Consider the following 15094-nt stretch of genomic DNA (forward strand, 5'->3'; position numbering starts at 1 on the left):
CATTATTTCACGTAAAACCTGAAATACGGATTTCACAATAAGAAGTGCATCGTTACTAAATATATTATTTACAAAATGCTTAAAACATCTTCTTTCACATAAAGTTTTATTGAAGTCCCTTTAAGAAACTATTTTAACAGGTAATGCCCTTTAATTCTAGAAATTTTGAAAACATTATTTATTTACAAATATTATACTCCAGTTAATGTTTTCCTTTGAATTAAACCACTTTTTGTATAAAATTGAATTACTTAAAGAAAATTTTCAGTAGATATTCATTTCCAAATGGGAAATGAGTGTTAAATTTGCTAGGGAAATTTATAACAGGGCAGAACTCTGCAGCACTACAGCCATCGCAGAAAACCGATATCCCGAATTTCCCTTCACTTCGGCTTTCTTCCGATAGATTTGAGTGCCCTCCTTACAAATCCAATGTTGTTAATTAAATTAAAGGGATCCATTGAAACACACTCCTGGCTCTATCGGAAGAATTTTAATCCATCGTAATTTTAACTTTCCTTTAAAATATCTGAAACCATCCACCCTGGCCGTAATTATAATGAAAAAATTGGTATATATTTAGCTATTGTAGGTCATAAAAAGCTGAGCCGGTAATATTTTTATAACTTACAGCAAAGGATTGCAATTCGGAAATCTTACATGATTTTCGTACCCAGGTAAATCTAGAATTAAAATGTCTTAAAATATCAAATTGAGAATACCTTTTAGTGCAATATATAAGATATTTTTCAAAAGTTAAGCGAGGTTTCACGATGTCAGTGGTGCTTCCCGCGGCAGCCTGCGACGCGAGAAATGAACACATACAAGAGAAGGTCCATTTCTTTCGCCTCTGTAAATTAATGAGGCACGCCAAGACTTAAGGTTCGATAACGGAACGCGTGGAAGCTGAAAATCATTAAAGATACTACCGTAACATTTTCACTATTTATTTTTTGTAGTTCTTTTTAGAAAGAGTTTCCCTTTGAAAAGTAAAGGTCACGAAAAAACCCTTTCAATTTTTTCAAGGCCGCAGCGTTATAGCTACGCTATTGTTACATCTAGCCAGAACTTATTATGTTCATTTTCATACCTGCCCAGAAAAGCCAAGATACATTGAACATAAAAATAAGAATTGTTGCAAATTTGTTCTTGCCTGAGGTTTCCCAGTGAGGCATGGCTATCAAAAAACAGTACCATGCAAAATAGGTGGCCTCACGGAGTAGTATTCGGAATTCACCTCCGACAAAAGAATAATGTAAGCCCTCAGTAAGGAAATTCAGCCTCATACCCCAATGATAAGCCGATCGAGGCATAATCAAATTAACAAAATGAACAATTAAAGTATGTAATCGAAAAAAAATCGAAAGTACAAACTAAATACAATATTACATTCAATTACTCAAATACGGTATCATTAATGCAATAACTATTTAATACTACGGTTGGATACTATTTATTTTATCAAAACCTATAATTTTTCAAATGCCTTGCAAGAGAATACAATGATAATGATAAAACTACTCTTTCAACCCCTCCTACCTATTGTCAAAATTTGGTCACGCAACTGCAATACCCACCGAGTCATTTCCAAACTTTTCTTGACTTCGGCTATCTTTCGATTGACTTTGGGTGTTTTCCTTGCAAATATACACAGCCACAATCCAGCCATCGGAAGTATTGAAATACACTCTCCTATCTAACGAATAAATGTTCCTCCATCAAGCTTCTGATCTCCCCCGGGGAAGATCTTCGGGGCTAGAGCTTTCATTTCCCACAGAGCAGCAACGTCGGGCCTGGCTTCTCACGCTAGTGAACCCCAAGGGATCACATCACCCGTGAAATATGAGGACTGATTTTTTTCCTCCATGAAGCTTCACTGTTTGATCGATCGGCGAGACGATCTTAGATGGCAGAAAGAAACAAGGGAATGCCAAAAAAAATAGAACGACATACCTAAACGCTGACTTCACAAAAGGACAGCACCAATTTTGACCAGCTCAAAGAACTTGTCGTAGTCACAGAAACCAGATGCAATTTCACCAGGAATATGATCTCCTGATTCAGCATCGCGCTCTCAATGAAATTGTGTGAAGCCGCGCAAAAACTCAAGCATGAGTTTTACAAAGGTGGAATATAGGCACCCCTGTGGTAAGAACCAGTGTTGGGGTTGCCATCTCTTAAATTAAACATACAGCTGGCTGGTGCGGCCAAAAACAAAAGAATATACCGTAAGTAATGAGTCAAAGTACGCTTTTCTTTAGCGTCTGTTCCTTTGAGAAAAATTATGAAAAATTGAAACATAAAAATAAATGAAAACAAATACATTAATAACCATGATACATAGAAATATTTCATACACTGTACAGAAATCAGACTAATAACATACAATGTAAAAAATAATGTGCAAAGATAGTATTTAGAAGTACACTTCAATATTGTCTATAGAGAATAATCATATTTTTAATTCACGTAAAAACAACGTGAAGGACTTTATTGATGTGATACGAAATGGTAGGAGGTTAAACATCTTACTTGCACAATACGCCGAATTATAAATACTAAATAATTTTAAGCTATTTGCGATAGCAACAAAAATAGTGAACAAGGAATGTAACATTCACAAAGTAAAAATACGTAAAGTAGGCTCACAGCACCGAGAAAAGTAGATAGAAGCGGTGATCACAGCGCTGAGTTCACTCGTTCGGATGTAAGGGAAGGGGTTGTTTAACGAAAATCTATAGTTATTTGGCTATTTTGAACGCTTTCCGTCACAAAACACGATCCGTCCAACACCAGCTTTGGTCATCAAAAGCTCTAGGAACTAGGTAAATTTTCACGGTAAAGACGTTGACATTCATAGAGGCTGGGAATCTGTATCTCCTAATTCAATATCAAATTCTCAATGTGATTCAGGAGGCCGTGCAATAACATTTCCAGTTTCTTTTTCACCGATTTTATAAGTATCGATATATGAGCATTTTTACATCGACTTATTCAATTCACTCACAACATACCGCAATCAATTTTTGATGGATAAATATAATAGCCTAATTTAAAGCCACAGTATCATTTTAGGCTTATTACGATGCTAAGAACAAAGAAAATAATGTTAAAGTACATTCAGTGGAAGTACAACGCCGAACAAAGCAGATATAAACAGTGAGCACATAGCTGAATTGAAACAAATAAATGTCACGAAAGGAATTGTTAAGCAAGCAGAGCCGAGACTGTGTAAATACAAAACTAATACATCTCGGCAATGTTATTTAAAAACTTTTTGTAATAAAAAACATCCAACTAGGTTTAAAAATTGAAGGAGGGCATACAAAATGTGGATAACTCGATCTTTATATTTTATTTAACACTTTCTCCAGCTATTTGAGGCAACCGTAGCCTCATTCTAGTGTAACGAACGTGTCACGACATCAATGATAGAATTGATTTGCTAGTTACTCAAAACGTGCTACGGTGGCAAGCTGAATATTTTTTAACGATGATTCCTGTGGTTCCATGATTATTTTGTCATTTTTTGTCACAACGAATTACATACTCTAGCATTTACCAGCCTTTTTCTATTGCTTATATAAGTATTCCCACAAGAAAATGCATGAATATTGATTTGAAAATGAAAATGATTGTCAAATGCAATTTACAGAAAATATAGTACGGAAAGATTTGATTTTTTGGCCATCAGTCGAATAAATACAATTATTACAGCATACCTGAAACTATAATGAAAATGACGCACGTATTTACTTCCTTCGCTCCTCGTTCGTTCTTCAGACTTCGTTTCTCGGGCTGACACTGACTTCTCCAAGTGATGACACAATGTTCATCACTGTGAGTCAAACGAACGCGTGGCATTGTGGGAAAATAGGTGCACATTCTGAATTTCTCTCTTCAGCATCGGTTTCTCAATGTGATTTCGTGAAGCCGTATGGAATCACCTGAAGTTTTCCATTTGATTTTCACTGGGTTTCAAAGCCGTTTTCCACGAGGCACGAAATCGCACATCTTCAAACCATGTTTTCCTCAATAGGGCTAGCATAATCTCCCTAACAGTTTCGATTGGTTACAATACGATCGGCATTTGATGGGTTAGAAAATGTTCGATCCGACGACTAGCTACGAGGGCTCACATCGTCATCGTTATGAAAATTTTTAATACAACAAATTCCGATCGCAAAGCAATTCAATCGGAATAAACCGATTGGAATTATTCCGAAACAGTGTCAAACACACCTCCAGGGAGGACTTGATATATAATTTAGGTCTCTCGATAGACAAAAGTATGTTTCTTTTTTATGGTTAATTCCAAGAGAAACTTGAGATTTTCTAAACTAATGACTGTCTTAAGCCGTGAATTTTCATAAAATGAAGCTTGAAATTCACCTTAAAAATATTTTAAGATGTGAACCAACAGCTCTTTTTCACATTTCAGCTATAGAGTTACGCCAAGTTAAGGTACTGTGAACAATGCTTCATTGCCCATTGAATCCGATCACAACATTAAAGACTCCTTTACATACATCGCTGACACCTGAGTCACACGATCATTTTTTCCGTCCCTAAGAGTTATAGCTCCAGCGATAGGTTTTCAGGGACCAAAAGAGTGATCGTTCATCCCATCATTTTGTGAATCAAACGGTCATCCCCACCGTTCTTTTTCCATCGCTGATTCCGTCACTTTCCGTATTTACAACTGTCGGTCAATTAAAAGCCAAGCGTGGTGTTACAATCGCTGTTAGCGGCTGCACGTTCTGATGGGCTGAAAGGACATACCAGCGACGGAAAATACGGGTAAACAGCAACGGATATCAGAACGGGACTTGCCGAGTGATGGAAAAAGGAATGGCTTTTCCATCTCTGGAGCCATCGCAAAAAATGATTGCGTGAAACGAACATATTTCCGTCATCATTGGAGCTATCGGTCGGAAGGGACGGAAAAAATAATCATGTGATACAGTTTTGATATTAAGCAAGTGTCAGCGGTGGTTTCTTCTCCTTTCGTTCACCCTTACATATCTTCATTGTTATCTTTAGCTAAATATCTCAGGCACCAATTCCTTAAGGACTGACTTGTAAGAAATTGAACCTCGAAAGAGATCTTTCGATTACATTCCTTTCTATCTACTCCTCCAATCATAACTACCTTCATTAGAAATTTTTTACGCAAAATCATCATAATTCGATGAGTTACTTAAGCTATATTTTGATGAACCATAGTTTCAAATACCACGCATAAAACTCACTTTTAATTTCCAACGCTTATTTGTTTAAATCAAGTAGGTTAAGAAATAGAATGTTTCCACGTATTTTCCGGGAGGGTGAGCATACACAATTCACAATTCTGAAGAGGTTGAAGCAGAGAATAACGAGGTGTTGAAAGTTATACGTGCGTAGTAAGTTATACGAATAATACACTAAATTGCTAATTGAGCAATGGTAGAGGATATTTGCGAGGAAAACGAAATATTAATGCCTTTTTAGTATAAATGACGATGCGAATAGCAAAGGTGAGATATAGAAATGACTGGGGACCAATAGAAGCCAGAGAAGTCATTAAAATTTTACGTCAGATGAAAAAAGTCGAATAATAACATAAGAAAGTTTGTTGAAAAATCTGCCATTGAAAGAAACTGTGGAAATATACTAACTAGGTTACATTTTGGCAAATATGTGAGGATTTTATTGGAAATCAAGGGATACTACCGTATGAAGTACATATCGACAAACAGAGAAACGGCTGTTATAATTATTTAAAAGCAAAATAAGCCATGCGTACAATGTTTTTCCATCTAAATAGAGTATCAGAAAGCAATGCAATACCACATCGACACGCGTGGATATTTTACTGCAATGTTTCAACTAAGAGGTTACCTGCACAACGATTCCACCCCATAATTGTCATAGTGGCATGTATTCGGCAGTATATTCCTGGGATTTAAATAATCTATGATACGGTTACAACATGTAACATTATTTCCATTATGAAATCTTCATTCAACAAAGTAGAGTCTACGATAAGTGAATTAAAACTGATTACCTATATCTTTCATTCCTGTTGCCTCTGAAGCAGCAACATAAGGTCTTTAAAATCTACGCATGTATTTCGATTCAATAACAATGGGTGATCACAAGCACCTATGCAACCTACCCAAGCAAGACTCGAACCCTCGACCTTCGGATTGTCAAGCGAGGACTTTATCCCGTACACATACCATTCCCTACCAACCAAGGCCACACCGAGCGGGGGAGGGGTCAAATATATGTATACATAATTGCTGCCTCCACCCTTCCGAAATGGTTGGGAGATCCTAATCCTAAAGAAGCCCTCGAAATGCATCCCCATCCAGGTAAACCGTCCTACCCCTGAATATTTTCTGGCTATGGGCAGGCTACTAGCGAGTATTTAGGCAAATGCAGAATAATAATTTAGGGGCAGTGGGGCGATTTCAAGGTCAGAGATGGGTTGACCGACTTCCAACAAACCCAGTGGTCGCCCTTCGGACTCCACTTCCCCGAAGTGCCCCCACCGGAAAAAGGAATTCCCCGAAGACGCACCGATCGCGGGAAATCTCCAGGGCCTCGTTGGGGTCACGAACGACCCCTACCGCTGCCGCATGAGGACAGGGAAGCGGGGTAGAACATCAATTACCCTACAGGGTCGCTGGGGATTCTCCATTTGTTACAAGTGCGATCATTTCAAGAGGATGGAAAACCCAGGAGAGAATGTATGAGAGTTACGCAAAGCCTCCGGGGGGCAGGGTACGGCAGCCGCCCGCTTTTGATCCAGAAATTACGGCATCGATCAAATTAAATGCAAGGAGAGAGAGATGCAAACTGAAAATTTTCTCACACTTAATTATGCCGCATAAATATAAAAGCTTTGAGATAGAACACATCATGATACAAAACAAATTTACCGGTAATGTGAAAACAAATCGAACAATCCATAAAGTGAAATTCCCGCGAAGCGATATAGCGTGAACAATATACGTTTAAAATACATTTCTCAATTAAAATAATGGCGGGGGGGATGTAATATGAAATTCCTTTGTAATAATAGAAAAAGTATTACTTCGCAATGTTTTCCACGTAAAGTTAGTATTTATTTTTTTAAATTTCCCTAGAGGGTTGGTCAATAAAAGTGAAAATTAGTTCCTCGCTAATTTTTCAACAATTATATTATCATCTTCAGTACTTGGAACTTGACTATGAAGCTCGGAGAACAAATCTACCCTTTAGTGTTTGACATTATCTATACAAAAATATAATACTTTTAATGATCATTTTTTTCATAATTAGCATCCAAGCCCTGAGGATGACAACATAATTGTCAATTCGCTGGCGAGGAACTAATTAACTCTTTAAACAACCAACCCTCAGGATAAATAAAAAAACGTACCAATTAAACTTAGAGATCAAGGAATACATTCACTAAATATAAAATTCATAGCCGAGTCAACATGTCTTACTTCACCGCTGCATCATCAGGGCAGGTCGCAAAATGTGGACATTACCCAGTAAACACAATGTGTTGCGGAAACGTTGCAAAAGGGTAGCGCGAGGTTGCAGGAGTTGCAGGATGCAGCTAGGCGTTTGACAACATTTCAGCAACGTCCTAATTACGTCGCTGATACACTCGATTGGTCTGAAAATTTTTATAACATAATATTTCAGCCAGAGGATATGCATATTTGAATCCTATTCATGAGACACTGATTGTATGTGAGAGTGGAATATTCACTAGGTTGCAGAAAGGTTGTGATATGTTGCTGGTCGTTTAGCGGAGTGTTATTTGGACACAGTTTTCCCCAAACATATATACAAATATGGGGTTTTTTAAAGCGTATTTTAATCTTATGAAGCAAATTGACACAAGAAATTTTTTTTCGGCCTTAAGACAGAGTTAGTAAGAATTAGAGGAGGAAACAACCTCACCAATGGAGAGTTTGGCATGATGTACTACATCTTTACCGACGATATTGGGAGGATTTTCTCATACTTAGGGAATTCAAAGATCGGCATGAGAAAAAGGCAGTTTGGCACCACGCTAACCCGTACCTGCGTCACTAAATGGGTACTTATTTGGGGAATAATAATTATCACCATCCTGTAACTGAAATGGAAAGCCTTCATCTCAGATGCTTTTCATTTAAAACCGACATTGGAATCATACAGCCACAAAGATGTTAAGGAGAAAGTAATAGATTGGCTGAGACATGCCAATTCAAGGCACCAAAGAAATGAGAATAAGAGAGAAAAATCTGTTTTGTCCTACATAAATATTTTTTTCTTTAAAGGTATATTGTGAGTATTATTTTAAAGGATTGCATAAATTTTGCAAGAGTTGCATAAGTGTTGCAAATATGTTTCACCAGAGGTTGCAGTTACGTTGTCATTACGTCGCAAAAACGTGGTAGAGAGGACTTTTCGCTGGTTTTGCAACGTTGTTATTACGTTGCAGCAACTACATGTTGGCTGCAGCGCAATGTTTCTGCAATGTTTTCACAGCACTTTTGATTTACAGGGTAGTTCAAAGTATTATTTTTCTTCTACATATTTCTCATATACGTAAATAATTATGCTGTAGTTAGCGATAGGTGACCATTGTAATCCAACTAGGAGGTATTGAATCAAAGATATTGAACTGATGAAGTTCAATCAATAAATCTTCACCCAACTGTTGCTTCGTGGGATCCTAAATAAGAGTTTCCAAAGGCATCTTGAATGAAAAAATGCCAGACATCTCTATTCTACATTATTATTATTGCTATTAAATAATTTTTAATAACTCATTGTGTTGATATCAGTCGTATGAGCTCACCCTATTCCTTAATTAATAAGCATTTACTGTCGAACGATTTCTTAGCATACTACCAATATCTGCTCAGAAGTAAACTTCCCGTAGTATATTGGCTAAAACACATGACACTCACACATGAACGGATCAAGGGTTATCCTGGATTATGATTGGATGAAAAACCTATCCAAGCAATGATACAAAATATTTAATATGTGATTGAATAAATGCGAAATTTTTTCATAATTCACGAGATAAGTTTGGAAAAGAGCCATTAACATCACCTAGACATTTTTGGATCTCGTAGCAAATTTTCATCTTTTTTACTCGAAAAATATTTTAAGAAGCGCAAGTGGATTTCAGAATACACATGTATTACCCAATATTGTACGAAGTTGAACACCCAAATTGTTAAAAGCAAGCCTTTGCTCTTCGCAGAAAGGCAAGGATTCTCTTTTTGGTCAGTAGAAAAATATACTTCACAACATACCTTGAAGACTCCCGGCAACCTACCACCGAACATTTCATATATGAGTTGAAAGAAGCATATCTTCCAGGATGAAAATGTTGTAAAGTGCCTCTTCCGGTTAGAATTGAAAACTAACTTCTTATATCCTCGGATAAACGAAAGGAAAGATCGAGTATTGGCTACCATGCATTCGGCCAACATTGAAAATCATGCCGATCCTAAGTGACCTACCGCTGATTGGCTGCTCCCTTCAGAGGCATTAAAGATCTATTTAATTCAAGTGAATACATTATTTCCATTTCATTTATAACTCACTTTTGAGAATAAGGCCCAGCGCACACGGTGTGACTGTTTTACAACTACCGTTGCAAACCAGTTGCGCGCGCAACTGTTTTGTGATCTCGACAATGTATTTGAGTGGGGAGGCGCACACGACGCGACTGGTTTTTGACTATCTCAAAACAGTCCGAAACCAGTCACATGCAACCGTGGGCCCGCGGTTGCAGTTGCGTTGCAGACTTCAGTTGCACGAGACCACGTGGTGTTTTGGTGGTATTTTGACGGCCGTATAGTTCCGATCTCAAAATGAATGATCAAGAACTCAACATGAAGCTTGTTGGGGCAGTAGAGAAGCATGAAGTCCTGAGCAAGTACAAACTATCTAACGTCTTTGGTATTGATAATAGTTCACAGCGTCTTCTTCTCCTGACTCAGTGTTAGTAAGCGCTGACGGCCAAGGCAAGGGCTAAAAAACAACACGTACCGCACTACGTAAACACTTCACTGATTGCACAATGGACGAAACTGATTCACAACCAGCCCTTTGTCATTACACCCGTGTGCGGACAGAAGTTTTATTTCAGTTGCAAACTGGTTGCAGAAGCAACTGATTCCCAACTGTGGTCTCAAAATAGTCGCTCCGTGTGCGCTGGGCCTAAGCGTCGGGCCATTATTTTAAACTGACTTTATTCAGTTATTTTACTAGCTTTATAGCTTTTCCTAGCTTCCAAGTTAAAATCTGCATTTTTCCTAAGACACACATTTAATATTTTTAGCATCCATAAAAAAGGATGGAATAATCCCAAAGAAAAATCAACATGTAAAGGAGCAAATAATGGAGAGAATAGGAAGGGAGATGACGAAGGGCATTGTGGAACTAGCTATATAGGAAACTTAGAGATGATCTGTAGAATTCTCATGCCTAATTCAATGATATTGGCATAGATTCACTCAACAATATTCCCCTTCCACTCCTTTCAATTGATAACAGTAGCAATTTAAAATATAGTTGAGTAGAAGGTAAGCCCACATCTGAGGTTTCTTTTCCAAGTTTTGAAAATCTTTGAGATATTAGAGAAGTATTCATCGAGATTGACAACAAGTACTGCCCATATATGTGTCACAAAAACTGAGAAGAGCTTAATGGAGTTTAGTGAACTCTACTAAGCTCTTCTCAGAACTATAATAGAACTCTATAGGATTTAATGGATGAGCTAAAATAAGATCATCATGAGAAATCAATGCCATTTCAATTATAGACTGCATGATGATGTAATAAAAACCTTTTTATGGGCAGTATAAATGTAACTGAATTTAATTCATTATGGTCATCATTGATGTGTTCCACAGCATGTATAGCAGACCAGAGCGACTAAGTATAGAGGATGAAACAGAGGTGGAGGGGAATAATATCAGACTGGAGATCGTAGGCAAAGAAATCAAGAGAGCCTTAAAGGGTATGATTGAAGGGATTAATTATTCAGTTGGCCAAAGGGTTACAGGCACTGGTTGATGGAATAGACAAGCAATTTGAGGATTACGGCATAAAGGTCAATCAAGAGAAGACCAAAGTTAGGCAGTTTTGTAAAGCATCTCGAGTAGGGAATGGGAGGCTCAAGATAAAAGTAGGAGGTCCCATACTGGAGTAGATGGACAAGTTCAAAAATTTATGGCAACATCGAAGAGGAAAACATACACAGCATTAAGAACATCAGGAGGACAGTTCAGGGTGTCCAGCCAATCAAAGCAAAAAAATTCATGCATAATTTCAGGTTTTCCAGGGAAATTCTACAAAATTCCAGGAACATCTTACATGATTACTGCAATAGATAAGAATTTTAAGACACTCAAAAATAATTCAATACTTTTAAATAATATTATATTTATGTATTTACAAGGACTAGGTTAGTTAAAAAAACATTGTACATATTCAAAATTTAAATTTATTCAATGCAAGCCAAGAAGCTGCTTCGACCTCATAAGTAGATGCTGACGTCACCTGGCATTCTAATCTTACTTGAGTCAAGAGTGCTAGACATTTCAATTCTGTTGTCTCGTCTTACACTCCATTTTTCGATGCAGCTGTAAAAATTTTACTAAGCAACTGCACTTAGAATTACAAAAAAACACAGTTAAGGGCAGAAAATGGGTGTTGAACTGGCAAAATTTTATGTGAAATGAATTTGAAATAAAAGATTTTGAAATTCTAGTTAGGAGCAAAAATTCACGAATAATTCATGCATAATTTCAAGAATTCCCAAGAATACCATTTCCCCAACCTCATCATACTGTTCCACCACTCCACTCTTGACCTGCTCCCTTAAAAACAACATATCCCGGCTATTTTCAACAATTGTATTACATGCTGATTGCAGATAATAGTCTAATTATTCTAAAAATAAATACAATATATAAGGACTTTAAAGAATAAAATGAGAAAGCACTACTTCTTAAGAGTTGTGAATGAGCATAATTCAATCTGAACTCAAACACATACAAAGTAAATACCTACCTAACCAATGTTTAAGTTGATAGAATAAAACGAGATTCATTTATACACAGAGAAAATTTCATAGCCAAGAAAGCTCCTTGAAAGTCTGTGAGTGAGAGCAACCTACTTGAAAACAACATGAAATAAACATAGAAACTGGAGTGTGTTTGGGAATGTAATGAAGTAAATAAGGTGGCATCTTAAAAACTGTTTTATTACATAAACCGCTGCAGCATATTATCACACCATCGACAAAAGCAGGCTATTAAAGAATGAACTTCAGCAGCCACTAAGATTACTAACCCAATTATTATTGAAGCTGACTAAAAACCAATGGATTTTGGCAGTGCATATACTTTCATATAATGGGTAAGATTTCTTATGGTGGACCCCTTTGAATAAATCTTAAAATTTGAGGAGAATAAAATGTATGCAATTATTATGGTCTTATTTTCATTAAAAAATATTGAGCAATTAAACTAACTCATTTAAGTTAATGATTAATGATGGGATAAGGAGAAGGAAAAATGAAATTTCTCACCTAAAGAAGCCCTCTACTGGCATCAAAGGGATGAAATTACTAATTCCTTTCATTGTAGTTGTGCCTCACAGTTCAATCATAGGAAATCTATAAAATTAAATAGCCAAGCATTAAGCAAGAAAATAAATATCACATTGCAAAAAAGCAATGTTAAAACTCAAAATAAAACACGTACATAGATGAAAATACAGAAAAGTGCATTTGCAGAAAATGATTCGTTTTTTAGGTGAAGCTATCATGCATGAATAATTGCTTTAACTTCTATGAACTCTTTCAAGCATAAAGGAAATATATCTGCATAAAATAAACATTTGCAAATAATTATAAATAGTGCATATATAGCTACATCCACTTTGTATCTGCATAAAATAAACATTTGCAAATAATTATTAATAGCACATATATACCTACATCCAACAAATAAAGCAACTAATTATTTGTCAGTTTCTTTCAGATGCAAGTCACTAAGAACCCCAGCAAATATATTGGTGATGAATTTGGCCATCAGTGACTCCCTTATGATGCTGAAGATGCCTGCATTTATTTACAACTGCATCTATCTGGGACCAGCGCTGGGCAATATAGGTAAATTTCACAGAATTATCATTTATGACTTTAAGAATGCATACTCATTACTTGATGATAATAGATTAAAATTTAACTTCCTTCATTGCAACAGCAATACAGTGAATGACTACTTAAGCATACTCAATTATTTTTTAATACAGGAACATACTAAATATTTTCTCCACAATACAAATAATCATCACTTGTCTATCTGATAGATTATGCATGCTCATTTTTCTTCCTTTGACATGATGAAAAATATTTCATGGGTGAAAATAAAAATGAATGAACAGTATTGATTCTTCACCTTCTGAATAACTGTGTTGGAGATTAGTTAAGCTAATTCATCCTCTGTTTATAGCCTAAAATAGTTCAGTAGCGACAGTAAAATATGTCTTCGAAATTTTTATAAAGTTGCAGTTGCATTATGGGAAATATTCACCAAAGAGAGTGCCAAGAGAATGTTTATGGACATTTTTATGCAAAGAGAATGTCCATAGACATTGCTACAAGATTTTGAATGCTTTTGGCTAACTCCTTTAGATCATCTGAGTCTCATTGTACATTCATTACTATGGATGGTGGAGGGTGGACTGAAAAATTAACTAAAATGGAATCACAAGTTTGTTTGCAAAACATTCAACCCCTCTCCACAGATATAAAGTGAAATATTTACATCCTTAATAAGTGAAACAGAAATAATGAGCATTCTCTGTTTTCAGTCACCCACATTTTCAATAACCATCCACTCATCACGAGTCCAAAATCAGAGAAAATACAATTGGTTTGTCATATTATTGGAGTGAAATTACCTATAACAGTAAAATATATTGTTTCAAAATATCATGAGATAAAATATTTTTGGATAACCAAGGTCGAACATCACAGCAAATGACCACGTTGCTTAATTCCATAAAAAGTGGGCAAAGTGGTAAATTATTCAATTGATCAATTTATGAGATTCACACATAAGTTTGAGTTGTTACAATATAATGATTAAAACCTAGCTATCAGTATGAACGAGAATCTTTAAACTCGTAAATCAGGGGCTGTCTGGTGTGATTGGGGGCCCTCGGCTGGGTTTCATGATGGGGCCCTCCTTAAGGGGTCCTCCGCCGGGAAATTTTAGGAAACAGCATGCCCGGAGACGGATTTTGACACTATTACTGCTCTTAAAAACTAGATAAAATTTAATCCAAAAAAATAGCATCGTGTAAGAAAAACAGTATGAAAAGTGAGAATTTCACAGCTCATGAAATTTAACTATGCATTGGGGTTCTATTATCTATTAGATGAATTTGCTCCTTGAGACTGCTCCTGAAATCTACAAAACCCTTTCAAAAAAGCATCAGTATCTCTTTTATTTTCTAACAACTTAGTTTTACTTATTTTTTACATAATATGTTCACACTGAGGATGTTGCAAATAAATCAACTAATGAAAACGTACAATTCATAATTGAAAATTTTTTTTCAAGTAATCTGAGTGTTTTTTCATTATAGCTTTCATATACAATGCATAATAGATGCGAGCGTTGTGGGCCCCCCCCAAGCTCAGGGCCCTCGGCATTTGTCAACCAGCCGACCTGGCCAGACCACCTCTACTTGAAACACAAAAATTGAATTTACGCCAAATAATACAGACAAACTGTATTGTTGAAATCTATAACTTGAAATAATGCTTGCATTGTCGAACATGCTCTTCCAGCCACCCTTCAATTCAATAAAAGAAACTTTGTGCACAAATTATTCACATACCAAACCGTGCAGGTTTCAACACTTCAGTGCCATTGTCAAGGGCACTTGCAGCTATTGACACGAGGATATGGTAAGGTATTCAAGGGCAGATCCAGGATTTTTTCTGGGGGGTGCACAGGAGCCTGGCAGGTATACTGCCTTCTCATTATTATGACTAAAAATAATTACTATACAAAATAGGTAT

At 36.4% G+C, this 15094-nt stretch overlaps 1 protein-coding gene across 1 annotated transcript in view; it reads left to right on the top strand.

The window, feature by feature from the left end:
• The window catches only part of LOC124160796 (opsin, ultraviolet-sensitive-like), a 45643-nt gene that overhangs the window by 28336 nt on the left and 2213 nt on the right, over nt 1–15094 (top strand). Inside the window, exon 2 of the mRNA XM_046536835.1 lies at nt 13041–13171. Coding sequence (XP_046392791.1) covers nt 13041–13171 — 131 coding nt within the window. The remainder of the gene's footprint in view (nt 1–13040; nt 13172–15094) is intronic.

The sequence above is a fragment of the Ischnura elegans genome, chromosome 6 (assembly GCF_921293095.1).
Source record: "Ischnura elegans chromosome 6, ioIscEleg1.1, whole genome shotgun sequence".
In the NCBI taxonomy this organism is placed as follows: Eukaryota; Metazoa; Arthropoda; class Insecta; order Odonata; family Coenagrionidae; genus Ischnura; species Ischnura elegans.